The 27,698-nt window shown below is 41.6% G+C and overlaps 1 protein-coding gene across 4 annotated transcripts in view; it reads left to right on the forward strand.

The window, feature by feature from the left end:
- The window catches only part of SACS (sacsin molecular chaperone), a 128,538-nt gene that overhangs the window by 84,331 nt on the left and 16,509 nt on the right, over positions 1 to 27,698 (forward strand). For 3 of the 4 annotated variants that reach the window (XM_033237188.1, XM_033237178.1, XM_033237197.1), the window contains 8 exons: positions 73 to 223; positions 6,120 to 6,207; positions 8,796 to 8,881; positions 11,983 to 12,094; positions 14,289 to 14,435; positions 16,752 to 18,240; positions 18,873 to 18,964; positions 26,181 to 26,207. In XM_033237188.1, the coding sequence (XP_033093079.1) occupies positions 73 to 223; positions 6,120 to 6,207; positions 8,796 to 8,881; positions 11,983 to 12,094; positions 14,289 to 14,435; positions 16,752 to 18,240; positions 18,873 to 18,964; positions 26,181 to 26,207 (2,192 nt within the window). The remainder of the gene's footprint in view (positions 1 to 72; positions 224 to 6,119; positions 6,208 to 8,795; positions 8,882 to 11,982; positions 12,095 to 14,288; positions 14,436 to 16,751; positions 18,241 to 18,872; positions 18,965 to 26,180; positions 26,208 to 27,698) is intronic. The other variant, XM_033237208.1, reaches the window with a different exon arrangement.

Consider the following 27,698-nt stretch of genomic DNA (forward strand, 5'->3'; position numbering starts at 1 on the left):
CCGAGGCCGCGCGGGCGCTGGGCGGGCGTGTGGCCGCCGCGGCCCGGCTGAGCGTCCCTCTGCTTTCCACAGGTGGGTCCGGGTGACGGTGCTCCCCGGCTGCGTGGGCTGCAGGACCGTGGCGGCGCCGGCGTCCTGGACCGTGCGCGACGTGAAGGAACGTATCTTCGCCGAGACTGGCTTCCCGGTGTCGGAGCAGCAGCTGTGGCGCGGCGGCCGCGAGGTAGGCGGCGGCCGGGGGCGCTGGGCTGGGCTCTGCCGCGCGGACGAACGGCGGGCGTCGGGGCCCGGCGTGGGAGGCGCGGGTTTCCGCGGGCGGCGCGAGTGACTCCGGCAGCGTGGCCGCCTGTGCCTGTCCTGAGTTGTGGCTTTTCATCACTCGCTGTTTCCGTTTGCATCCCCCACCCCCGAACCCCACCATTTCGTCTGAATCTTCACTTTCTGAAATTCAGGTAATTTTTTTGGTGGGCATTGGAGTCAGAAGTTTTTTTTAGACATCATCAGTGAAGTGACTTGATCATTACTCATTTATTTCTATTTATGTAATAAGTTTAAGTAGAATATTGGTAAATATCTTCACCTTTGACATCTTGCAAGTTTTTTCTCCATTTTTGATAGGAAAATTTAGCACTGAAAGAATCTTCAGACATAATATAGAACCTATTATCTTGGGGAGTAAGCATACTACAACTTCTAAAGTGCAAGTGATGGGTTGACTTGATAGGTCAGCAAATTTTGGAAAGCAAGAATATTTCATATTGTCATGTATTCTTTAAGATTGGTTAAAATTCTGTAGCTTTCTTAAAGGGGGAGTTCAGTTGAAGACATTTTACTGACAGTTAACTTACTATTTTAAAACAATTCTTTTATTCTAATAAACATCTTCATGTGATAACATCATTTCCAGCATTTAAAAGAGTCACAAAGAGTTGAACAGATAACACAAGGAATACTTGAGCATATAGGATGACATTTCAAGTGCTGGCTTTCCTTACTACTCGATACAAATATTACTGGTGAAGTAGTTGGCATCTGTGATTTTTCCTGCTTCAGTGTAATCCTGACCTTCTGTGTACTTGAGTCAGTTTTCTAGTCCTTTGCCCTCCGTGACGCGCATTTATTATCTGTTTTCATGCTCCTTGGGGGATTGATCAGTCCTTCTGATCAGTCCCGCAAGGTTTTCGTTGGCATGCAGACGTTGACTTGATTGAAGGCTTTATTACTTATTTTTACTTTTTTAAAGAGTTCAGCTTTCTACTGAACATGCTGTAAAAGAGGTTGGGTCAAAAAGTCCAAAGCCATCTCGTCACGAGAGTCCTGAGATTCTTTGCATCCCCTTCCTTCTGCTCAGCTGGAGCAACAACAGTGGAGGGGCATGATGGCCTGTGCATGAAGCACTGGCCGCTGGAGCAGGTCCTCCAGCCCCTACATTGCAGAGGAGGCTCCTGATGTTGACATTGGCCAGGGCCTCTGCAAACAAGCCAGGCCTAAAAGGTTCACCATATCCCCCAACTGCTTGTCTGTCCGTCCGTCCGTCCTTCCTTCATTCCGTCCGTCCGTCCTTCCTTCCTTCCTTCCTTCCTTCCTTCCTTCCTCCCTCCCTCCCTCCCTCCCCCCCTTCCCTCCACCCTTCCCTTCCCTTCCCCTTCCCTTCCCTTCTTTTCCTCCTTTCTTTCTTTCCTTTCTTTTTCTTTTTTTTTTCAGACGGAGCCTTGCTCTGTCGCCAGGCTGGAGTGCAGTGGTGCGATCTCGGCTCACTGCAACTTCCGCTTGCCAGGTTCAAGCGATTCTCCTGCCCCAGCCTCCGGAGTAGCTGGGACTACAGGCGCCCGCCGCCACGCCCAGCTAATTTTTGTATTTTTAGTAGAGATGGGGGGCAGGAGGATGTTCAACGTGTGTTGACCAGGATGGTCTCCATCTCTTGACCTAGTGATCCACCTGGCTCGGCCTCTCGAAGTGCTGGGATTACAGGCGTGAGCCACGGCGCCCGGTCCCCCGACTGCTTTAATGAGGGCATTCATCTTCCATGATGGATATCTCATTGTAGTGTAGGATGAGGGCCCCGTGAAGTCTGCAAGCGCTGAGACAGAGGCATTTGAGTGCCGGGCTTACGCTGCTGGACCGGGTGCTAGTTGCTGGATGAGGTGAGGGCCTCACCCCAGCATAGCCTTAGCTTCTTTGGAAGGAATGGACCTCTTGGTGGAAGTTGGAGAGGCTGATTGAGGACTTTAGGCAGACTTGTGAAGGAGCAGTTTGTCATTCTTACTCCTTTCTCTATGCCTGCCCACATCTCTTAACCTTCCTCTCCTGGGTCTATACCCACTTTTTTGGTTCCTCCTCTGGTTCTACTTGGTCATCTTGTCCCCTAGATGTGGTCACACTGAAAGGCTCTGTTGTGGCTAGCCTTGCCATTTAGAAGTGTTTTTGCAGGTGTCCCTGCAAAGCATGGCTATGGGATGGTGAAGGTGACAGGGTGTGTTGACTGGGATTGGGGTGTGGGTAGACAGGGGTCTAAGTAGGACCTTTTTGTCCTGGTATGAGGTAATGAGGTTCTGGACTGTGGCTGTAAAGGTGAAACCGAAGGAAAGGATATACAAGAGATTTGGTAAAAGGCAAAATTGCCACAGTTTGGTACCAATGGATGTGGAAGTGGGGGATGGGTGTAGAAGAAGTTGGTAGGTCTTGCCAAGGATGTTGGCAAGCTTTGAGTCAGACCAAGAAAATAAGGGTTTAATCATCAGAGATAAGCACATACAGGAGGGGAAAGTATGGTGACCAGTTTGCTTTTATATATAGTTCAGCTGTTGGTGAGACATAAAGGAGCATGTAGGAAACTAGGAAATGGAGAGGTGGGTGCCTTAGGTCCTACTTCCTGTCCTGCCTGTGTATATGTAACATGCCAAATTAATTCATGTGTTGGGGCCTGATTTCCTATTTCTAGTATGAATGGGATAAAGCTAATTGTAACCAATTATAAAGTCTCTGCTAGATAGTGATATTCAGTAGGCAGCTGCAAATCTGGAACTGAAACTCAAGGGAGAGAGGTCAGGCTGGAGGTGGTAACTGATGCTGGGCACATTGCTCCTTCTGTGTTCTGGTAAAATATGTTGCGAATATGCTTATCATTTTTTGAGCCACTGTGTTACAGACACTGTTCTGTGCATGAGGGATTTGTCCTGGAGTAAGTGTGCCGTGCCACTACTGCACAGCTACAATGTTAATTTTTTTTTTAATTTCTTTTTTTTCCCTCTTAAGGATTGGACTTTAATGTTTATATTTGATTTTAGCCTAATTTGATTCTTGGTGCTTTTAGGGGTGGAGATTGTACATGAGTTTCTCAGTTACAGAGAGTCTTTGTGCTCTGGCTTTCCCAGATGCTGGTTGTAGTAGTTATGTACTTGGGATATGCGCAAATTCACCACCTCCTTTGGGGTTGGAATGGCGGGGATCCCTTGAAGCTTATCTCGTTTTCTCATGGCATACACTTTATTTATTTAATTTCTCCCAGCATTTTATTTTCTTAGTTGATGCTTCAGGCTTCAGGCCGATAAGGGAGGTATCCCTGGGTAGTCACTGGTTGTGGCTAAGGCAGGTGGGTAGATGTGATACCCAGTGGTCGGCAGAGGTCCCAGGCTCAAAGAAGGTGGCTGGGGGAGCCCTCATTTAGATGTGCTGAGGTTTTATCAGGGTGAAGAGTAGAAGCCACCTCAGTTTCCCTGCCAGTCCAGCAGGAAAGCTGTCCACCTCACAGCCTCATTCCTGTCCCAATGTTCCAGTTATTCAGATCAGATAGGCACCTCTTTTCATCGGTAGGAATGTTGATGTTGCAAGTAGGGATGAATTGTGACTCTGCCTGTCCTGCCGGCCTGAAACTGGGGAGTATTCCCCCTGTGAACCTGCACTCACCCTGGATTGTTCCAGGAAGGCTGTGTATAGGTGCGTCCTCTGTTGCCCAGGGTAGAGTGCAGGGGCATGATGTTAGCTCACGCAGCCCTGAACTCCTGGGCTCAAGCAATCCTCCTGCCTCAGCCTCCTGTGTAGCTGGGAGTACTGGTATAAATCATTGCACCCAGTTAATAAAAAATAGAGACAGCATCTCACTGTGTTGCCTAGGCTGGGGCTTTCTTTTAATAATTGTTTAACAATAGAATGATCATGTGTGATGATGTCATTCAACCAGAGAACAAGAACAGTGTTAGTACTTACCTCTGGGCATCTTCTCCCCAGCCTGTATTCCTGTCTGTCTTCCTTTACCTGTTTGTGCTGATGATTCTCTTGCCTTTTTGGTAGTTGTAATAGTTATATAAGTGTGTGTGTGTGTGTGTGTATACGTATGTATGTATGGATATGTGCTGTGTTTGTATATATGTGCATATATCTTTGTGTGTTAGCCTGAATACGTAACCTAAACAATATGCTGTTTACATTCAGTTGTTTTTAAACTTTATAAGAAACATTCTGTAGGTAGCAACTTAGAGCCAGCTGATTTTATGCAATCATATTATTATTCATCTAAATTTATGTGCAGTTTAGTTAATTCATTTTTAATTGGTGTCTAATAGTCATTAATATGTCACAGAATTTGGGGTGCTTCTAAATTTTTGTTGCGAAGAATGGTCTTCCTGCTGAAGTACCTGCGCAAAGAGGGAACTAGTTTTTATAGGCTTGCTTCAAGGTTTAGTGGGAATATGTGCATGCAAGTGCTTTATAATCTGGAGCCTGTAACAGCATACTCAGCTTTGTGTTTTAGAGATGGAGACTAGAATGAAGATGATGTACAGAAAGTAAGGAGACCAGATGGGGGATCGTTATAAAAATCCAAGAGATGTTAAGAGTCTGGACATTGGGACATTGTGAAGAGCAAGTTAGATTTGAGAGAGACTGGAGGGTGGACATGCCGGGATCCAGAGATTATTAATTGGACTTGTGGTTTGGAGGAAGAGACACATTTTCCCTGTCCTTTCCAGCTGAAATGACTAGGTAGATGGTGACACTATTAACTGAGATACAGAATAGAGACGGGAGATACACGTTGGAAGGAAAGTGAGTGTGAGTTCACCTTTCGACAGGTTGAGCTTTAGAACCATGGAGGGCATCGGTGTGAGAAGGTGGTGGATAGACGGAAGTACTGAATTTTGAAATACTAAGGGATGGCCTTCACACCCTGCCAGGGAAGGGTCAGTTAGGAAGGTCATCTTTCCAGTGAGCTTTTGAATCATGTTCTGCAGATTGTTGACCTGTGAGAGGTCACTCTGTAGGAACACTGAGGGAGGGATCCTGATGGGGAGAAGGTTGATCTGGCCTCAGATTATTTATTTTTCCAAAAAGGCACTCTGTTACACTGCTCCCATGGGTTACAGTAACACATGTTGCACCCTGCTTTTATGAGAAACAGAAAAATTGCCAAAAAGAAAGCAAACATCAAGACATTTTTTAGGAAAGTCAGTTTCAAGGAAGTTATAGACCAAAGCAGCTCAGGGGTAGGAAGCCTCATTAGTCCCCTCTTTCCGCATCATAAGGTTTTTTTGTTTTTTTTTTTTGGTAGCAGCATCTTTAGCAGTGTTTTCCAAAGTATGTCTAGTACTTTTCCATAGGGTGTTCTTTCATAATAAAGAAAATGCTGCTAAAATTTGGGAAATACTATTTAGTATAGTTGTTTCTAAGAAAGTTACCATGCATATGAATATGTTAAGTTTCCTGAAAACCAACTTATTCCAACTAATTTAAAAACAGAATTTTTTTTTGGTCCTCTAATAAGTGTTGAGGTCTCACAGAGCTTTGTTATGAGCAGTGCACTTTGGAAATGTTGATCAGAAGAATGATTTTGTTTATGTTAATCCCAATTCATCATTTAAAATTTAAATTATATTAATGGAGAAATATATGTATTTTTATCTACTTGTAATTAATGAAAAATATTTTAATCCTTTAAATTTTTAAAGTTTTTGACTAAATCTCTGTTCTCTGGAATATTCACTTCTCCGGACAACTTCCTGCATGATAAGAAGATTTAACAAGCATTACTTAAGTGAAAAAATTTAAGATAATGTTTTGAATTTACAGTATTAGAGACTATATTGCTTTTCATACATTTTCTTTTGTTTTTTTTTTTTTTTCAGTTATCTGACTGGATCAAGATTGGAGATCTGACTTCCAAAAATTGTCATCTTTTTGTAAACCTTCAATCAAAAGGCTTAAAAGGGGGAGGTATAATATTGACTTTACCAGAAGTATGTGCCATATTGGGTTGCATAAAGATCGAGTTGGTTTGTTTGTTTGGTTGGTTTTTGAAACTGAGTCTTGCCCTATTGTCCAGGCTGGAGTGCAGTGGCGCAATCTCGGCTCACCACAGCCTCTGCCTCCTGGGTTCAAGAGATTCTTGTGCCTCAGCCTCCATTCAGGCGATTCTCGTGAGCCTCCCAAGTAGCTGGGATAACAGGTGCCTGCCACCACGGCCAGCTAATTTTTGTATTTTTAGTACAGGCGGGGTTTTACCACGTTGGCCAAAGCAGCTGGTCTCGAATTCCTGACCTCAAGTGATCCCCCCTCTTTGGCCTCCCAGAGCATTGGGATTACAGGCGTGAGCCACCGCACCTGGCCAAGGTTGAGTTTTAACAAGGAAGCAGGGAGTAGAATGGTGGTTGCCAGAGGGTGGTTGCCAGGGAGAAATGGGGAGGCGTTGGCCAAAGGTACAAAGTTTACTATACGAATAAAGAAGATCTGGAGATCTACTATACAATACAGGGTCCATGAGTAACAATACTGTGTTGTATTCTTAAAAACTTACTAAGTGGATAGGGTAGATCTGATATTAATTACTCGTACCATAAACGTTTTAAAAAGCACAACAGAGGAGATGGGAGGAAACTTCTGGAGACAATGAATAAGTTCATGGCACTGACAGTGATAGTTTGATGGTTTCATGGTACATACTTATCTCCAAATGCATCAAGTTGCAAAATAAATATTTACAGCACTTTGTATGTCAGTCGTACTCAATAAAGCTGTTTTAAAGATTATGTTTTAAAAATGAAAGAAATCGTATCCCATTGGGATACAGTGAGGGGACATCAGGCCAGAGGAAGACAAGCATGGATGGAGCTAGCTGATTACAAGAATGCGTGGGGGCTGGGCGCGGTGGCTCACGCCTGTCATCCCAGCACTTTGGGAGGCCAGCGTGGGCGGATCACGAGGTCAGGAGATCCAGGCCATCCTGGCTAACACGGTGAAACCCCGTCTCTACTAAAAATATAAAAAATTAGCCGGGTGTGGTGGCACGCACTTGTAATCCCAGCTACTCGGGAAGCTGAGGCAGAAGAATCACTTGAACCCGGAAAGCAGAGGTTGCACTGAGCTGAGATCGCGCCACTGCACTGCAGCCCAGGAGAGACTGCGAGACTCCATCTCCAAAAAAAAAAAAAAAAGAGTGGGATAGGCCGTAGGGTGGCTCACAGCTGTAATCCCAGCACTTTGGGAGGCCAAGGAGAGCAGATCACAAGTCGGGAGATCAAGAGTATCCTGGCTAACACGGTAAAACCCCGTCTCTACTAAAAAATACAAAAAATTAGCCGGGCGCGGTGGCGGGCGCTGGTAGGTAGTCCCCGCTACTCGGGAGGCTGAGGCGGGAGAATGGCGTCAACCTGGGAGGAGGAGGTTGCAGTGAGCTGAGGTCGCGCCCCTGCACTCCAGCCTGGGCGAGAGAGCCGGACTCCGTCTCAAAAAACAAAAAAAAAAGAATAGGTGGGATAGAAGTCTGTGGAAACAGTCTTATTTGAACTTGGTCTCAATATGTGGTTGTACCAACATGATGCAAATACATTTATAGTGACAATTTTGCTTTTTTAAGCAGATACGTCTTTATACTGATAAACGGATTTTGGAAATGCTGTGTATCTGAGGCATTACTTCCCGTTTTCGTATTCTTCCTGCAGCCTCCAGGCACCTGTCTGAAGGTGACCTGGTCAGTTGGTCTAAGAATATCTAGTTTAGGCAAGGCCTGAAGGTACTTGTAGTGCACAGCCATTGAGACTGTGACTGCTGAATTTCAGAACAAACAGAACAGTGGTTGCATTTGAGACTATTAAGAATGTGATAATAGGCACCCCTATCTCTGGCTTATTATTTAATGGCAAAGCAGCCACAAAATAACTTATTTATTTTATTTGCTATGGAAAATGGCAACACTTCTCCCCACTGCACCATGCTCCTTGTTTTTGAATTAACAGTTATTATATTTTTGAACATTTTTTGAGACCTTATTTGTAATTCAGTTAAAAAATCTTGAGGCCGGGCGCGGTGGCTCATGCCTGTAATCCCAGCACTTTGGGAGGCTGAGATGGGCGGATCACTCAGGAGATCAAGACCATCCTGGCTAACATGGTGAAACCCCGTCTCTACTGAAAATACAAAAAAATTTGCTGGGTGTGGTGGCGGGCGCCTGTAGTCCCAGCTACTTGGGAAGCTGAGGCAGGAGAATGGCATGAACCCGGGAGGCAGAGGAGCTTGCAGTGAGCCGAGATGGCACCACTACACTCCATCCAGCCTGGGTGTCAGAGCGAGACACCATCTCAAAAAAAAAAACAAACAAACAAAAAACAAGAGATTTGATAAAATTGAGTCTGTTTTACTTTCTGCTGAATTGCTTCATCAGGTAGATTTCTGTACCAGGGTGCTGCAGTGAGATACATGCAACTGTAACTTGTATAGTTATACTGTGTCTCGGATTCAAGTTACATGTTAGTGACAGGTCATGGGATTTTTTTTCTAACTCACTTAAAATGTGTTCTGTATTTTAGGTCGATTTGGTCAGACAACTCCACCACTTGTTGATTTTCTCAAGGACATTTTGAGAAGATATCCAGAAGGAGGACAGATTCTTAAGGTGGGGCACATGTCGTGTTCATGTCTTATTTACTTTGATAAAAATGAGATGAAGTAAATTTACTTGGAAGTCCTGTTAGTGTTTAAATTTTTAAAATGTTGTCTCGATTCAAATGGCTGTATTATACTTCTGTGGCTGCAGTGTATAGCAGTGTGTATAGCAGTGTATAGCTCCATTTGAGAATGGAGTTGATACAAATATGTGAGGTTTTTGGGGCAAAGAAATGCACTAAGCTACTGGGTGCTGTAATCAGCAGTGTTGCTCCAGGAATGTTCTGTGTAGATCATTGTGCAGGGCATTACACGTCAACCAACAAACCAACCAGCCAGCCAGTCAACCAACCAGCCAGCCAAATACATTCTACAATTAGAGGCTTGAATGCATGCCTATCGGACTCCTGATTTTAGAGATTTGCTTTTTTGGGAGGGTTTATTAGGATAATTATTTTATTTACTTATTTCTTTTCGTAATATGTTTTTTAGTTTGATTATACTCTTTAAAAAACAGGCTGGGCACAGTGGCTCATGCCTGTAATCCCAGCACTTTGGGAGGCTGAGGCGGGTGGATCACCTGAGGTCAGGAGTTCGAGACCAGCCTGGCCAACTTGGCGAAACCCTGTCTCTATTAAAAGTACAAAAATTAGCCAGGCATGGTGGTGGCTGCCTGTAATCCTAGCTACTCAGGAGGCTGAGGCAGGAGAATCGCTTGAACACGGAGGTGGAGGTTGCAGTGAGCCAAGACTGTACCACTGCACTCCAGCCTGGGTGACAAGAGCCAGACTCCATCTCAAAAAACAAACAATAAAACAACAGAAAAAGAAAAACCAGTAATCATCAAAGAAAGCAATAATGGGAGATACTGCAAAAATTAGATTTTGTGTTTAATAAGAAACTTCCTCAATTGTCAAAGTAGATCAGTTGTTACACATTTTCCTTCTCATTAGCTTGCTAGTGTTTATTACCTTCAGTATCTTGGCCCTGGTTATATTTTCTAGTTTAGGTTGTAAACTGTTAGGGAATCAGGACTGGGTCTCTTTAACTTGAGAGAGTCTTGCTCAGGTAGACACTCCCTGAGGACTCTTGTGTCTGCAGTGATTGTGGTAAGACTGGGTTGTTGGGGCAGTCTGTCTTTCCGCATCGGCACCAGTGGGTCACAGCGAATTCAAAAACAGTTTTTATATTGACTTATTAGGAAAGTGAGGGTGGAATGAGTATTGCTATGAGGTGGTTTTGGGGTAGAAAGAAGTGAATAGAATAAATTTAAAATAAAGGTATAGTGGTAACAGGAGTAGGTTGTCATCTGTTCAGAAGTGAGCGAGTGTGATCCTTGCTGAGAAATGAAAAAGGTCTATGGCAAACAGCTGAGGGCTGCACCTTCCACTTTGCTTCTTATAGATGTATTTGTAGTGTAGCCAGTTCAATGTAATCTTTGTTCCTTGGAATGTTGTTATAGAATTAGAGTGTTTTAGATTTAATAGGAGTCTTAGAACTCACTAAGACCTACACCACCACCTTCTATGGTGTTTGTGTTTCATGAAACAGGTCCAGAGATCTTAGTGACTTGCCCAATAGCAAATACAAAACGTGTTGTTGGTGTATCTTAGAGTTAGTTTACAAATAATCTGTCAGGATTACGGTTTAGGGGAAAAGCTTCCCATCCTATTTTTTGTTCAATTTGAGAATGAGTGGAACCTGGGACGTGGATTTTATCTTTAGTTTTCTACCTCTCTGCTCCCTAAAGTACACATAAATAACAAATAGATACCTGAATGAAAACAAGGTCGAACATCTAAAGTGCTATCATTTTGTAAGTTAACATTGTGTTTCACTACCTATTTAATTCTTATTTCCATCCTTCATGTTATCATAATATCCTAATGTAAATAAGATTGTTAATTTTTAGGGATTCTCTGGCATTGAATGAGGCCTAAAAAGTTAAAATCCCATCTGCAATAGTGAGTTATGTAACAAGGAGGAATCAGTAGCTGATAATGAGGCTGTAGGAGGCATGGCTTAGCTGTTCATGTTTGGGGTGGAACAGCTGGTGGGTACCACACTCCAGCCCTTTGGAATGCACTAGGTGAACTGAACACAATCGCACTTTTCACTTCTGCTGCCGCACTCTCCTCGTACTTATTTTGTTTCATGTGGACATCCTGTCACCTCTGTACTCTGATGTCAGTGTTGACATTGCTGTAGTATCAGTTAAAGCTCTCTTCAGTTTTTGCCCATCTGTACTTCCAATTTAGTGATCCCAGTGCTCTGGGGAAGTAAAACTCCTTTGATGATCATGGGGTTGGATCTAGGAGCTGATTCTTGTTTCAGATTCTGGAGCTCCCTTCAAACTGACCAGAGCCCAGCGTGATTTTGGTAGGTGTGCAGAAGTGATTGGGGGTTGTTAGGATTGGAAATTTTGTTGAGGCAAATCTTGCAGTTGGCCCTTTCCTTTTTACATTACGGGGAACTGGTCAGCCTTCCACTCACCCACCATTCACCAAACAAATGATAGTGCTTTCTTCTTCATGAAAGGAATGAGTCAGTCCCGACCATCCGGAAGCTTTCAGCTTAGTGCAGGAAAAAGACATGTTCATCTCTCAGGCTCTCAAGAAAGCAGCCAATTGAAGGGTACATATAGATTGCTACTATTTGGTTTTATTGTTTTTCTATGAAAAGGTAAGTTTGGTAAGCAAATGATAAAAAAGGTCTATTTCTGGCAGCCACTCAAGCTTAGGTTACCTGCCACACAGGACAATATGTACAGCTTTTGGAAATAGAATAATTTCCTTTGAACAAAACCTTTAGGTAGATTGTAAATATGAGACAGTTATAAATAGGGCCCAGGATTAATTTGCTAAGTGATAGCAAATTAAAAGGCAAAATTTAAGTTCAAATAATTGGAGAAGGACTTTTCAACCATACTGTCATATGTATGTAACAATTACTTTCAGTAGTAGCCTCACCGGATCTTAAAGGTAATGTTGCAAATAGTGGGTTTCCTTTATTTAAGTATATTAACTTTTTAAATATTGTAGATAAATACAAAGATGGACAGTAGAATTACTCTGTTATTAATTACCATTTTTTGGTATATTTTTTGGTTAGGAATTAATTCAGAATGCAGAAGATGCTGGGGCAACAGAAGTTAAATTTTTATATGACGAAACTCAACACGGAACAGAGTCTCTTTGGTCAAAAGATATGGCACCATATCAGGGTAAGAATCAATAATTAGGAATAAGTTTTATTGTATGCACTAACAGGCAGTTCTTAATGATTAAAATGCTTTGTTTAATGAACAGTCTAATTATCATTTGTACTTTTTGGCATGTTTATGTCCACTTCTTCAGATGTTTTTCTCTGCTTTGGGTGGGAAGGTGTCTCCACCAGTTGGTATTTTTAGAGAACAAAGAATAAAATCTGAAAACTCAAAACAAAATGACAAGCATTGTAATGACCAAAGCCTCTTATTCTAGTCAAACAACTTGTGTTTTACATTATCAGTAGAATAAAGGGACACCATTTATGTATAGTAACACTTTCCTGCATGAAAAAGTGAAAGATGTTGTGAAAGGCCATGCTTTTGTCTATTTTCTGCTTTAGGGGTACCCTTGACATTGTTTGGAAGTTGTGTCATATACTCATACTGATTATAGTAACAGTAATGATAGCTGATGTTTTAGGGGTCTGCTCTGCTGGTTCTGTGCTGAGCCCCGTATTTGTGCCGTCTCATTGGGTCCCCAGCACTTTGGTGACGGACAGCCCTTCTTATCCTTATTGTGCAGATGAGGAAATGTTGCCTTGATGGCTTTAGTTTCTGGAAGTGCTGTGGCTGTGACTGGAGAGCTGGGCCTGACCTCCTGACTGCAGAGTCCCCACTCCACTGTGTGACTGTCCTTTCCGGAAAGCCTTTGCAGCCTCGACTGTCTGCATATTCCAACTTTAACTATTTTAAAAATAGCAGTCATGCCATTTTTGTGAAACGAACTGGGTCACATCCCTATGGCTGTCCTTGAATTGATGGGAGCATGAGGAGAGGCTTCTGGGGGTGCTGGGAGTGCCCTGAATACCTCAAGTGGATGGAGATGACACAGGTTCATCTGCGTTGTAGGAGTTGATCAAGCTGCAGCCTCAAGATCATTATACTTTATTGTGTATATATTACACTTCAGTACTTTTTTGAATGAAAAATATTAATCATCTTTAAAGTATGATGAGTGAATATAGTTGAATATATTCAAAGAATGTTAGAGATTCTGAAGGTAGGTCTCACAAAATGGATTTCCAAAAATATTTTGTGCAGAAATATTTTATAAATATTACTTTTTGAAGGAACTACTTTGGAGATAGGTGGTATTATTTTACATAGGTGGTATAATTGCAGTATTATTTACACATTTGTCACATTAATGGGTTTTAAAATCGAACAGGTAATGCCTCGTATAGAACAATCTAGAGGCTGATGAAAAAACAAAACTTCAAACACTTACAAGGTGATTATTAATCTTACTAAAGGATGATTTTTCACCTTATGAAATAAGATTTCAGTTGTGCATATTTAAGGTATGCAGCATGTTATAAGGTATGTGTGTGTGTGTAGTCAAATGGTGGTGTATATACTGAAACAAATTAACATGCCATCTCACATGGTTTCTGTAGATAGCAAGTCTCCATAATGCATTTCTTTCTTTCTTTCTGTCTTTTTTTTAATTGAGACAGAGTCTTGCTCTGTTGCCCAGGCTGGAGTACAGTGGTGCAGTCTCGGCTCACTAAAGCCTCCGCCTCTCGGGTTCAAGCAATTCTCCTGTCTCAGCCTCCCAAGTAGCTGGGATTACAGGTGCGCACCACCATGCCCAGCTAATTTTTTGTATTTTCTAGTAGAGATGGGGTTTTGCCATGTCGGCCAGGCTGGTTTCGAACTCCTGACCTCAGGTGATCTACACGCCTTGGCCTCTCAAAGTGCTAGGATGCTGGGATTACAAGCATGAGCCACTGTGCCCATATTTTCATGTTTCATGAAATATATGAAATATTTTATATTTATTTGGTAAATATTTTTCCATTTATCAAAAAAAGATTTAAATATACTATTTAGAACAAATTTCACATAGAGTAGTAACAGATTGATTTTCTTGTTTGCCTTATGTTTTTGGGCATCTGAGTAACCTTTAATTTTTCCTTTATGGATTTTTGGCCAACAATACTATGTTTCTTCTGCTGCTAGTTTTTACCTCAGTGTGTGTCTTTATTTTTATTGTAAAAACAGTAAGAATTATAGTATGGAATTCACTCTATTCACTTCTCTCTATTTTCCCTTCAAATAAGAGATTTTGTATAGAGGATTTCTTGAGATAGAACAGAACACCCTGGCATCTTTTTCTGAATACCTGCCTGCGCATTTTCACGCCTAGGGCCTGCTCTCTATGTGTACAACAACGCGGTTTTCACCCCAGAGGACTGGCACGGCATTCAAGAAATAGCAAGAAGTAGGAAAAAGGATGATCCTCTGAAGGTCGGAAGATTTGGAATTGGGTTTAATTCTGTCTATCATATAACAGGTAGAGTATTAGGCTTTTCAGTCTTGGCATTAGAAAATATTTTATCTTACATTCTGTAATGTATTTGTTTAACTTCAGAGGTGATACTGTTTAAAAGCCATCTTACCCAAATTCTTCTGTCAGTAGCCGGAGGTATGTCAATGAAATATCAGTGCATATTGAATTTTCTGAAATTACCACAGTAACAATACCAAAGTTTTACTTCATCATGTGATGCCAAAAGGTAACATCATCATGATCCAGTGGAATCAGTATATTAAGCCATTTGATGTGAAATTTGAAATACAGCTTTTGAACACAAAATTTTTACTATGAAAAATTTCAAAACTGCGACTCTTCAAGAGTCAAACTGAGTATTACAGATCTTCTTGTGCATGTTCTAAATATCAGAAGGTTAAACAGGAAGGTATATCTAATGGTATTGAATAACTGAGAAAGTGAAAATCTTTGAGGTGGTTTTGGTGTCTCTTAGTTTCCTCTCTCATTCTACTCTTTTTAGACTTACAAGCATTCTAAAGATTACTTTGAAATCATACTTTTAATCTGGAAAGAATATGAGGTTTCTGGTTCCTAGTTACAATAGGAAATACTTAACTCTTAGTGTAGACATCTCTAGGAGTATATGGCTCTTGTAGAATCAAAGCTCTTAGTACTTACTATAGTTTTGTGATAAAAAATTGTGTAATGGAATTGGTCTTTTTAGTTTCAAACTGTGTCTTGCAGAAGGAAAGATTGCACAGGCAGGGCTATCACTGTAGCCAAGATGACCGTATACTTTATTATTCATACTGGGACACCTGTGAGAGTGAAGGAGGGTGGTACTCTTCTCAGACAACTGGCCGGAATTGGAACTGCCCTGGGCTCGTGGGAAGTAGGGTCATCCCAACTGTAGCCAAATATTAGTAAGCCTGTTGCATTTACATTCATATGTATATATTCGATTAAATACTATTGACTAAATTACAAATCATATAATAAAAATTTATATATTAAAATATGACTATTATCTATGAACAGTAATACTCATGTGTCCACCTCTTTGCAAGTTATCCCTCGAGTCAGTGCCATGTAGTGGTTTGTAAATGTTGTGGGACACAGATGTGAGTAGCAAAAGCCTGGAGGCTTAAGCAGGAATGAACTGTGGCGTGAGGGCCCAGCTAATTGCCCAGCACCTGCATCTCAGTGTGGTTTTGATTGCTCATTGAGAATAAGCACATTTGTGTGGAACATTAACTGGAGGACTGTTCTCTAATCCGAGGATTTGAGAAGATCATAGGTCATAGGTCATGCTTTTATCTTGTCAGGAGCCACTGGCCTGATTTCATTCGTGGGGGTGCGACTCTGTGCCTTGGGAGCAGGGGTGAGCATTCCCTAGACCCCACTAGCGATGGATTTAGCCACGTGGTTGGTGGACATAACATTTGCTAACTTAAAATACCCACAAGCTTAGGAGTTGGTGATTGTGACAGCTGAAGCTGTGCTTGATGACCATAGATATTAAAGATTGACTTCACTGGAGTTGCATCTTGCAGGAAGCCGAGGTGCTAAGTAAGCATGTGAGGCAAACACATCACATCACCCTTGGGAGATCCTCACCCAAGCACGCGGGGGAGGAGTTTCTCTCACCACAGTGGGTCTCACACATCTGGTTTTTCTGCCAGTTTTTAAATACTACTCTGTCTTTGGTTGAGGAACAGGCGAAGCAGTTGGTATCAATTTAGAGGCCATGTTATACAAAAGATGGGTATGTTTCGATACTGTAATTAGGCTCCATGTGGTGAGATGCTCCCAGCATGAGAAGTGCTTCTGCTCCAGAGGCAGAGAGGTTGAGACACTTGAGGGAATGGACCTTGTGAGCTTCAGAGCAGGCGCTCACTGAGCAACACAGTGGGCAGAGCCGCCCGTGTTGTACTGCTCCCTCTCCCTTCTCACAGAGTCTCTGTGGAATTTGTAAAGTTGAGCATAGGAGGCAGCCCTGTTCTGCTGCATTGGCCTCACGTGGTGGGAGCTAAGTGTAGATATCCAAATACTCTGCCCATCTTCTGTGTAGTGAGTTTTTGAAGATGTCTTCTGGGTTTTCACAATAATCATGCAAAGTCTGTATGCCTGGCATTTGTTATTGGATTGAATCAAAAGAGAAATCATTTTTCATATTCAGAGAATTAAATTTCTGAAGGTAAATTAAGTTTGTGTTTAGATAAATCTGTTTTAGCCTTTTAAGGACTCATGCTTTTTCATACAAATATTTATTGTAATTGTAATCATAATTGTCCCTAAAATTTCAGAGTTGATCATGACTTAAATTTTTCTTTACAGATGTTCCTTGTATCTTTAGTGGTGACCAGATCGGGATGCTAGATCCTCATCAAACACTTTTTGGCCCACATGAATCAGGCCAATGTTGGAATCTCAAAGATGACAGCAAAGAAATTAGTGAACTTTCAGACCAATTTGCACCATTTATTGGCATTTTTGGAAGCACCAAGGAAACGTTTATAAACGGCAGTTTTCCAGGAACATTTTTCCGTTTCCCTCTTCGCCTACAACCTTCACAACTTAGTAGTAACCTCTACAATAAGCAGAAGATTCTTGAGTTGTTTGAGTCTTTTAGGGCAGATGCAGACACAGTGCTGCTCTTTCTGAAAAGTGTGCAGGATGTTTCCTTGTATGTCCGAGAGGCTGACGCAACAGAGAAACTGGTGTTTAGAGTGACTTCGAGTGAGAGTGAGGCACTGAAACAGCAGCGGCTGAATTCTGTAAAGATTCTAGGAACTGCTATAAGTAACTATTGTAAAAAGACTCCAAGCAATAACATCACCTGTGTAACATATCATGTAAATATTGTTTTAGAAGAGGAGAGTACTAAGGATGCACAGAAAACATCTTGGTTGGTGTGTAACAGTGTGGGTGGGCGAGGGATCAGTAGTGAGCTTGACTCTTTAGCTGATGAACTGAAATTTGTCCCAGTCATTGGAATAGCCATGCCTTTATCAAGCAGAGAGGATGAAGCAAAAGGAGCAACGTCTGATTTCTCAGGAAAAGCATTTTGTTTTCTTCCTTTACCGCCTGGTGAGGAAAGCAGCACAGGACTCCCAGTTCACATCAGTGGGTTCTTTGGCCTCACTGATAACCGCAGGAGCATAAAATGGAGAGAGCTGGACCAGTGGAGGGACCCAGCAGCCTTATGGAATGAGTTTCTGGTCATGAATGTTGTCCCCAAAGCTTATGCTACTCTGATCTTAGATTCAATAAAACGTCTGGAGACGGAAAAGAGCTCTGATTTCCCCTTGTCAGTTGATGTTATCTATAAGCTTTGGCCCGAGGCGAGCAAAGTCAAGGTGCACTGGCAGCCGGTGTTAGAGCCTCTATTCAGCGAGCTGCTGCAGAATGCAGTGATTTATTCAATTAGCTGTGATTGGGTCACGTTGGAGCAGGTGTACTTCTCAGAACTTGATGAAAATTTAGAATACACAAAAACCGTGCTCAACTACCTCCAGAGCTCAGGGAAGCAGATTGCCAAGGTACCAGGGAATGTGGATGCTGCTGTTCAGCTCACGGCTGCCTCTGGCACAACACCTGTGAGGAAGGTGACGCCCGCGTGGGTGCGCCAGGTGCTGCGGAAGTGTGCACACCTGGGCAGTGCTGAAGAAAAGCTTCACCTTCTAGAATTTGTGCTTTCTGACCAAGCCTACAGTGAGCTGCTTGGGCTGGAGTTGCTCCCTTTACAAAATGGCAATTTTGTCCCCTTCTCCTCATCTACATCAGACCAAGATGTCATTTATATTACCTCAGCAGAATATCCAAGGTAGGGTTCCCCTTCTAACGCTCCTGCTCACTCTTGGGGTTCCCCTGCTCCTGCTCAGTGTGAGAGTCCTTTGTTGTGAAATTCAATGGTTTTCTATGTCGATTTTATAGTTAGGAAGACTTTTGCAGCAATGCATTGTTAAAATACCAACGGATACCCTTTATATTCTAAAATGAAAAAGTATTCAAATGTTTATCAGTTAAAAAGTTATCTAAGCAGTTGTTTTTCTTGGAAATTCAATAACAACACTGAAAACAATGTTTATAAAGTGCAAATAATGACAAGGCCAGATTAGTCACTAATGAATTATTTTGATGATATTTAAAGTAATGAAAAATAGTATATTAATTCTTTATAAATGAGGGTGTGTACTGACATTTCAGGAAATAAAATTAATTTTACTGTAAGATATTAAGAATATTTCTGAATTTGAGTAAGGTACGTGATACCCTCACATTTTAAAGCAAAGTCTAGCTAATATTTGATCAAAAATATTGTAATTTGATTTTACGTGTGCATTATAATTTATGTAAAATAAAATAGCTTAACTGACTTGAAAATATGTGATTGATTTTTTAAAATCTGGGAATCGTCAGAAGATTCTGATAATTGCTGTTCTTTTCCCTTCTCAGGTCCCTTTTCCCAAGTCTTGAAGGAAGATTTATTTTGGATAACTTGAAGCCTCACCTTCTAGCTGCTTTAAAGGAAGCTGCCCAAACCCGAGGTATATAGTTTAGTATTCTTTTAAATAAACGTCTTTATAAAAATAGAAGTTTTTAAAAAGTTTTCTGTTATTCATTTTAGACCTATAAATCAACAGTTTCTTATGGTTCAACCTAATATACTTTTTGTGTTTTAAGATGTTTCAGTTACCAGAATGGCATCTACGAGATGCCATCTAAAAGAATCCAAAGGTGATAAGTGTATTTACAAATCTGTCCTATCATGTTGTGATGGCGTAGGCAACATCTGATGCCTGCACGGCGCTTCACAGTTTTTCTGGTGCTTTCCCATTTCTTTTTTCATTTGAGCCCCCCTCATAACGTGCAGCTCATTTGGTAATGACAGTGATTATTAAACTTCACAGACGAGGAGAGAAAGGTTAAGATCAAGGCCGCCAGCCACGTGCAGGGAGGTCAGGTCTTCCACTTGCCCTGTCCTTGCTCTGTTTCTGACACCACTGCCCCTCTGTGGTTTTATGTAGTTATGATGCTGGGTTTGCATTAGGCCTGATCAGCGCCTGGGAAGTGTGGACAAATTCAATTAACTCTGTGAAGGGGCAGGAAAAGGGTGTTGTGGGGGTCTTAAAGTGATGGGTGTCTGATAAGTGTCCTGTCTTTTAGGGAAAGACAGTAATTTGGGGAAAACAGTCAACATGGTTCTAATTTTAATACTATCTTTCAACTTCTGCAAGCATCCTTTTCCTTGTGAAACTGTTACCTGAGCTTTTTCTAAGTGAGATGTTGTCTGAGAAGTTCTGGATTTGTCCTGCTCTTCACATTGTCAAGCGTACTCTCTGATGTGTCTTTTGTGGAATGTACTTTTTTCTTGTCCAAGATAATGACTTAGGGAAAGTTGCTAATCATTGTACACCTTTATTCGTTAAAATATAAGTGAGATGAGTTGGAATGGGAGAGGCAAGTTAGGTCGGAGTTAAAGTGAGACTAAAAGAAAATGAGCATATAAATGTTGTTTCCCATCAGGGATCTGTATCTATGGGTTGGTAGCTGTGAGACTGACTTTTCAAACATCTAAATTACTCATTTAATTGTCATTGTCATCTTCAAAACAGCCTTTCTGGAAGTCTAAGCCCAGATTCCTATAACCCTGCCAATCTTTGCTCTAACGTTTTGGAGCTCCCCCCCTTTTTTTTTGAGACAGAGTCTTGCTCTGTCACCCAGGCTGGACGATCTTGGCTTGCTGCAAGCTCTGCCTCCTGGGTTCATGCCATTCTCCTGCCTCAGCCTCCCGAGTAGCTGGGACTACAGGCGCCGCCACCATTCCCGGCTAGGTTTTTGTATTTTTAGTACACGCTTGGCTATTTTTTTTAATTTTTAGTAGAGACGGGGTTTCACCACGTTAGCCAGGATGTTCTCAATCTTTTGACCTTGTAATCCACCCGCCTCGGCCTCCCAAAGTGCTGGGATTGCAGATGTGAGCCACCGTGCCCGGCCCTTTTTTCTTTTTTATTAATGACGTGTTATATTTTTGTTAAAATTTTGTGTTGAAATATAAGATACATATAGAACAGTGCACATTTCATAAATGTAGGCTTAGTGAAATTTTACCACCTGAGCATACCCATGTAAACCTAGATCAGAACACAGACGATCACCAGAAGATTACCAGCCCCCCAAACCCCTCTCTTGCCTTTTTCAATCTGACCACTCCAGGGTAGCCACGACACTGGCTTTAACAGCATAGATTCACTTTGCTAGTTAATCATGCTTTGTATAGAAGGAGCCATGTGGCATATATTCTGTGTCTGGCTTTTATTTGCTGTGATGCTGGTGAGATTCATCCAGATCGTTGCATGGAACTGTTAACAATTCTTTCTCATTGTTATAGTATTTTACTGTGTGGTTTATTACTTTATTTTAAAGAAAATATTTTTGTTGGTGGCAGATCCTTTCTGAGGTGGATGTGGATTTGGAAATGGCCAAAAGTTAATTCAGGGCCACATCAGGTGAGAAGGGTGGAAGGTCAGCAGAGCATTCTGCTTTCGCTCAGCATTTTCCAAATATCTTGTGGCACAGAGTGTGGCTACAATTTGCTTCTCTAGCCCTGGGTGAATGGGGCAAACCTGTTATATTTTTAGGGATGAGATAAATGTATAAATTAATGTAGAAAACTTGACATCTTTCGGAGTTGCATTTTTCCACTTTTATTTTCTTCTTTTTCTCTATTATGGATTCACATTTGTTATTTTGGTGTCATAATGAAGCACTGTGTTTCGTTTCTGGTCTTGGTTAATTTTCTTGGCATTGTTACACCAGGTGTTCATCTGGTGTTTTGTTCATCACACATCATGTGTGGGTCACTCCCAGAAATTGTCTTGATGATCACTTTTCTTTATCTAGATTTAAGAGTTAGGTTCCTATTTTCATGATTATTTAATAACCCTGATAACTAGCTGTATTAGTCTGTTTTCATGCTGCTGATAAAGACATACTTGAGACTAGGTAATTTATAAATAAAAAGAAGTTTAATGGACCCACAGTTCCACGTGGCTGGGGAGGCCTCAGAATCATGGCAGAAGGCTAAAGGCACATCTTACATGGTGACAGGCAAAAAGAGAATGAAAGCCAAGAGAAAGGAGTTTCCCCTTATAAAACCATCAGCTCTCTTGAGACTTAGTCACTACCACGAGAACAGTATGCACTACCGTGAGAACACCACCCCCATGGTTCAGTTATCTCCCACTGGGTCCTTCCCGCAACACATGGGAATTATGGGAGTTACAAGTCAAGATGAGATTTGGGTGGGGACACAGCCACACCGTATCACTAGCCTTTAAACTTTTTTAAACCAGTCACATGGGTATCTTCCCAATCATTTTTACCTCTGTGTTCCAGACAAAAATTTGTTTTTGATACAACTTTATTGCCATTCATGGTTTTACTGTTTTGAGAGCATGATGATACAGGGACTTAGGGGGAGCCAGTAAGTGACACCTTGCTTTCCTTTCCTGAGTTCTGAGTCAGTGAAGACATAGTGAAGACATAGCAGAGGAATTCAGCAGATGCATGTCAGAAGCCACCTCTGTCACTGATTGTTGTGCTATTGGAGATTATAGCTGTGACAGGCATTGGACTTCTGTTGACTCCCAGAATGAAATGGATTAGCTCACCAGTCTAGTCACAGGTAGCCCTGGAAAGCTACAGACTTCCTTCCAGAGGTCCTGCCCCTACTAAACATCTGTGCCTGTGAGTTCTGCTGAGCCTGTGCAGATGCTTTTTCTCAACTTATCAAGCATATAAGTCATCTTGCTTTCTGGTATGGGGCCTGTTGGGGGAATTAGTGAGTACAGGAGAAGAAAGGCAGAGTCTTATGTTGATGGAGCCCCCTTCATAAATGGTAGGGAACATCACAGACATGTAACAACATTGGATATTTTTTGCTGTACATAATGATTACTCCATTGCTTTGCTGACACAGAGCACTATGGACTTCTGTTTATGAGTGATCGGTAAACACTGATTGGCCAGTCTGGGAAGTACTCCTGCATAAAATGGAAACATATGTTTGTTCTGCAATGGAAACTTTAATTCTGTAGCTCAAACAAAATCTGTCACATTATTTAATAATTGTACCTTTTCCTTGTATTACATTTAAAATCCTTAGCTAAATATTGAGCTACTGCTTGTATTTTTAGTGTTTACTTCTGCGGCCCCTTTCATTAGCAGTGAAACATATTTCACTATATTCCATTTCAGGAAAAACAAAACAGACCTCGATCTTGATTTTCTTTCTTGTATTCTATCATAGTCCAGCTTCCAGAAAGAGTTGTCTTATTGTCTGCACTTCGTCTGTATTTATTATCACTCCAAACAGACTTTTGCTTCCACTCTCATTCCACGAAACTAGTCTGGCTGTCGTCACTAGTTAATGATTTTTCTGTTACTCAGCTCAGTGGACTCTTCTGTTTCTTTTACCTGATCTCCCAGAAGCTTGGGATTCCTCTTTGAAGCCCTCAGCTGTGATGATACCATACCTTCTTGGCATCCACTGATTTTGCTTGCTTCTCAGAATTATTTGTGAACCTCTGTTCCTCACTTTACTCCCTAAATATGGGTTAGTGTGGGGGCTTCTTCATCAGCTCTTTTACTTTGTTCCTTTCTTTGAATACATTCATCCACTCCCATGAAAGCATTAGTGACCACCATATCTTCGGTCACCACCCTCATCTTCAGAGAGGTAGTGTAGCAGAAATTCAAAACCTGGATTTTGTAGTTACACAAATCTGGGCTTAAACTTCGCTCCTCTATTGTGTGACTTTGAACAAATTTTCTATCCTCTCTGAGCCCCTGCTTCCTCATCAGTAACGTGGTAACACAGTAATATCCTTCTAAGGGTATATCTGAAGGTCCCCAGGATTTGATTACATAAAATTCAGGATTGCTTCACTGCAAGGATAATGAAATAAGGATTGAGTGGAGGATGGGAGCAATCACAACTTGCCAGTTGAGTTGTATCCAAGTTTGTGTTACTGCAGCAGATCAGGTTATTGAAAGCTTTGTTGCAATATTGTACTCACAGCAGGCATTCTGCTGAAGATCGAATGATGAATACATAATACATATCGTTTAAGACAATATCCGGCACTTAATACTGACAAATAGTAGCTATTGTTAGCATTTTGCACTTGGAATCCCGTAAGTATTTCAAAATCAACATTGTGAAACTTTAGTCTTCATCCTCTCCCCAAATCTGTTTCTCATTTTGAGTGATCCCATTGAAAATAACAGTACTGTTCACAAGATTGCCCAGGAAGGAATCCTTAAATTTTCTTCTTTGTTCCCCACAATCTCCAGGATCTGCTGACTAAATATTCTGTGCCAGTCCCGTGGTCTTACTCCACTGCCTATGACAGGTCCTCTAATTTCTCATTGTTACTGGATTCTTGCAGTTGATGTCCCTGCCTACAGCGCTTGGGCTTCATCTGATTATGTCACCCTCCTGCAGGTTTTCCAGTGGACACCGAATCTATCAGGAGAAATCTAGCGCTGCTAGCATGAACTAGGGGACTTTCCATGCTTGTGAACTTCCATGATTGTGGAGTGCTGTCTCACTGGCCTTGGTGCATGCAGGCGCCCTCTTCTGTTCTGATTAGACAAGCACTTGTAGGTTGATGAACGTGAATCCTCCCTAAATTTCGTGAAAGCAGAGAGACCTGTCAGATTTGTCACCACCATCTAGCGCAGTGCCTACTTCAGTGTAGGTTCTCAGTACTTTTTTCCCTGCATGGAAGTTTTCTCATCGCTGCAGCTTTGTACATGCTGTTCCTTTTGCTTAGAATACTTTCTTTCCATCCTCTACTTTGCCCAGCTAATGTTTATTCATCGTTCAGTACTGAGCTCATGTGTCACCTCCAGGAAGCTTTCTTTGACATCTTGCCCTGTGCCTCACCCCTGCCTGCAGTCTGAGGTGGATGCCTCTCTTTTGCTCATGGAACCCAGTACACAGTCCATTTGATCCTCTTTGTTTTATTAGAATCATGTTTTTACTGTGCTAGACTGCAACATCCTTGAGAGCAGGGGCAATCTTTATTTTTATATTTCCAAGGTCTGGCCGAGAGCCTGCTTGCCAAGTTTGACTGGACAAGTTGATGCTTCAGCTGCTGGGCTGGGTGGGGACCGCATGGAGGAGATGCGGCGCAGAGGCTAAAAGGCAAATCTCGCTCTTGTGTCCGTGAGTTAATAGTTCCTTTTCAAATCAGTGTCTTCTGTAGTCTTGTTTATTCTTGACAACCATGAGATAACAGAGCCTGTGTCTCCATTTGAGAGATGGAGACATTGAAGCTCAAAGAAATGGAGGGATTTAAATGACTTGCTTGAGTTGCAGAGTTGAAGCTACGATGTTTGTTGTTTTAATTTCCAGGTCTGACTTAGTTCTGTGTGAAGTTGCTTAAGTAAATGGACGGATGTCAGAAACTGGAGAATAGTTAGAAGAGCGGGTAAATGGGTTTTGGATGAAGGAAAAAGAAACAAGAACAGTTTAGTGGTACAGATGCCTAATAGTTGGTGCCAGGGTCTTATTTATAATTTTTAAAATTTTCATACTTATTTATTAGATGAGACCAAAATCCAGAACTTTTCCTATGAGGCACCTCATTAGCTGGCTCCATTTTCTGGGTGTCATGAAGATGCCTAGTACATGGAAGGTTCTGTTGATGTTTGCTATTTTTCATCTCCTTCCCTTCGTTCCATGCTTTTTTCTGTTTGGAGGACAGCATGTTCTGTCCCTCCCTCAGCTGTGATACATGTGACTTCCTTGCCAACTCCTCCCTCTCACTAGCTCTGCTCATCTTTTGTGCCACCCATGTGTGCTTCCATGCTCTGGTCTCCATGGCACTCACACACCAGTACCTGTTTAAGTGTTTGTAATAATTTATCTGATACTTGCCTGCTCCATTAGACTGTAGGGCCAGGTCTGGGACTATGTCTAGTTGTCCATTTCTATATCTCTAGCACTTAATCAGTATTGCCTAACTAACAAGGTGCCTGTTGCAAAGGTGATTAGAATGCTGTTAAGATGAGAAGAGTTCAGTTTCTTTGGTTACACCTTTGCTCTCTATCTTAGCTACTAGTTTAGTTAGCCTAAGGGACCCAAATACACAGAAGTCTCACAGAGCTGTAGCAGTCCACTTGATTAAAAGTTTCTTGCTTCATTCAAGCAGAGGAGGGATAGATGTTCATGAAACAATTCTTAGAAGTTTGTAATTGTTGGTTACCATGGGCAAGCAGTGGAAATAGATGATAAAATCTCTTTTTCCTTATTATAAAGTTGGAACTGTACACTTTGTATAGATATTCCGAAACTTTTTAAAAATTAAAAATTTTTAAATCAGGTTTTTTAGTCTAGAATCTCTGGACATGATAGCCTGTGCAAAAAGCTCACTGGTAGCTTATCAAATGATGTTATGCAGGTATAATGTAATTTGTGCATATGAAGTCCATAATTCTTTCTTTGCTTTCTTTCTGAACCCACACTCCTGACTCTTACGTACTTTGATTTAGTTTGCACTGAAATATAGCTTTAAATCTTAGATGTGTATTCTGCTATGTTTGGAGTTTTGTTTGTGGCTTTTCTTTTACATAAGGATGTGTAGAGATTCTACAGACAGCATTATCTTAAGATACAGAATAATTTCTGTAGCCATTATGTGAAAATTGTGACAATTCTGACTTCTTCTAAGAATGGATTTAATTGTATTCTAGCACAACAACTTCTCTGGGGATATTCAGGTAGGATAACTGAATGTCGTGTTCATTTGAAGCCTGATGTTTTTGTTCATTTGGTTCTTTGAGTTCTGTTTTTGCATTTACGTAAGTAGCTAGAAGTTATGTCAACAATTTTTTTTTTTTCTGGTGGTAATAACTATAATATTAAAGGAGAGAGGAAACCGTACTAATACAGATTTTTATTACAAATACCACAGTAAAACCATATTCAAATGACTTGGAAACATTCACTTCATAGAACATTTAGTCTCTAATCAAAGAACGGTGTGGGAGTCTGTATATTAAGCTGTGGTATTTAATGGGAGATGTGATAGTGAATGCATCTCTATTATATGATGCACACAAATATTCCGACTAAAAAGCATAGAGGGGGCCAGGCTCGGTGGCTCATTCCTGTGATCCCAGCATTTTGGGAGGCAGAGACGGGTGGGTCACGAGGTCAGGAGTTCAAGACCAGCTTGGCCAAGATGGTAAAACCTCATCTCTACTAAAAATACAAAAAATTAGGCAGGCATGGTGGCAGGCGCCGTTAATCCCAGCTACTTGGGAGGCTGAGGCAGAAAATTGCTTGAACCGGGGTGGCAGAGGTTGCAGTGAACTGAGATCACGCCACTGCACTCCAGCCTGGGCGACAGAGCGAGACACTGTCTCAAAAACCAAAAAACAAAAACAAACAAAAAACAGAGAGGGACGTAGATTCTGGGACCTGTGACTGTGAAGTCAGGAGACCACAGCCTTTCTGTTTTGGAGTCTGGCTCAGTGTGCTGTGGTTGGTGACAGCAGGGACCCCCTGTCCTGCGTGTGCTGAGGAAGGGAAGGTGGCCAGCCTAGGTCTCACTGGGGACAGTTGGCCGATTGTTCTTACAGTGCCTCGTGTGTCATTTTGTTGACTGCCTCATGTCATTTTACTGACTGCCTTTTTTTTTTAATAAATAAAAATTTTTTGACTCAACTAGTGGTATTATTTTCCCCAACTTCATGTTTCATTTGGAAATTTATAGGATATAAGATTTGCTTACAGAAATCATTTTATGATAAATATTATTATTTGAGGCAGGTGATACACTAAAAATAGTTTAGAAACCAAGTCATTATTATAGTGATAATTCGTATAAATATTTTTGAGTTCCTAGCTTATATTAAAAATGGTTTATTGTTCACAGTTCTTATTACTGTATTTTTCTTAAAGCTTTGTCAATGTATCTTACATGTTTTAAGGTGGCATCAAATCAAAGAGGAAAACAAAACCTTGATATAAGTGGACTGCGTAATTAACATTTGCCCTGGCACTGTCTGGTTACATCGGCGATTCTCTTAAGACGAAAGCTAAGAAGTCGGTGACAGAGTGTCAGTGGTGATTTTTGAGGAAGAAATGTGGTCACTGGGGCTAATGTTGAACCACCCTGCCTTGCTGGACTTTTCTGCTGGGCCCTGGGGTCTGCAGTGCCACTGCTAGGCTGGAGGTGGAGGGAGTCTGAGCTGGCAGGAAGGCTG

This window comes from Trachypithecus francoisi, unplaced genomic scaffold (genome assembly GCF_009764315.1).
Source record: "Trachypithecus francoisi isolate TF-2019V2 unplaced genomic scaffold, Tfra_2.0 Contig01461, whole genome shotgun sequence".
NCBI classification, from domain to species: domain Eukaryota; kingdom Metazoa; phylum Chordata; class Mammalia; order Primates; family Cercopithecidae; genus Trachypithecus; species Trachypithecus francoisi.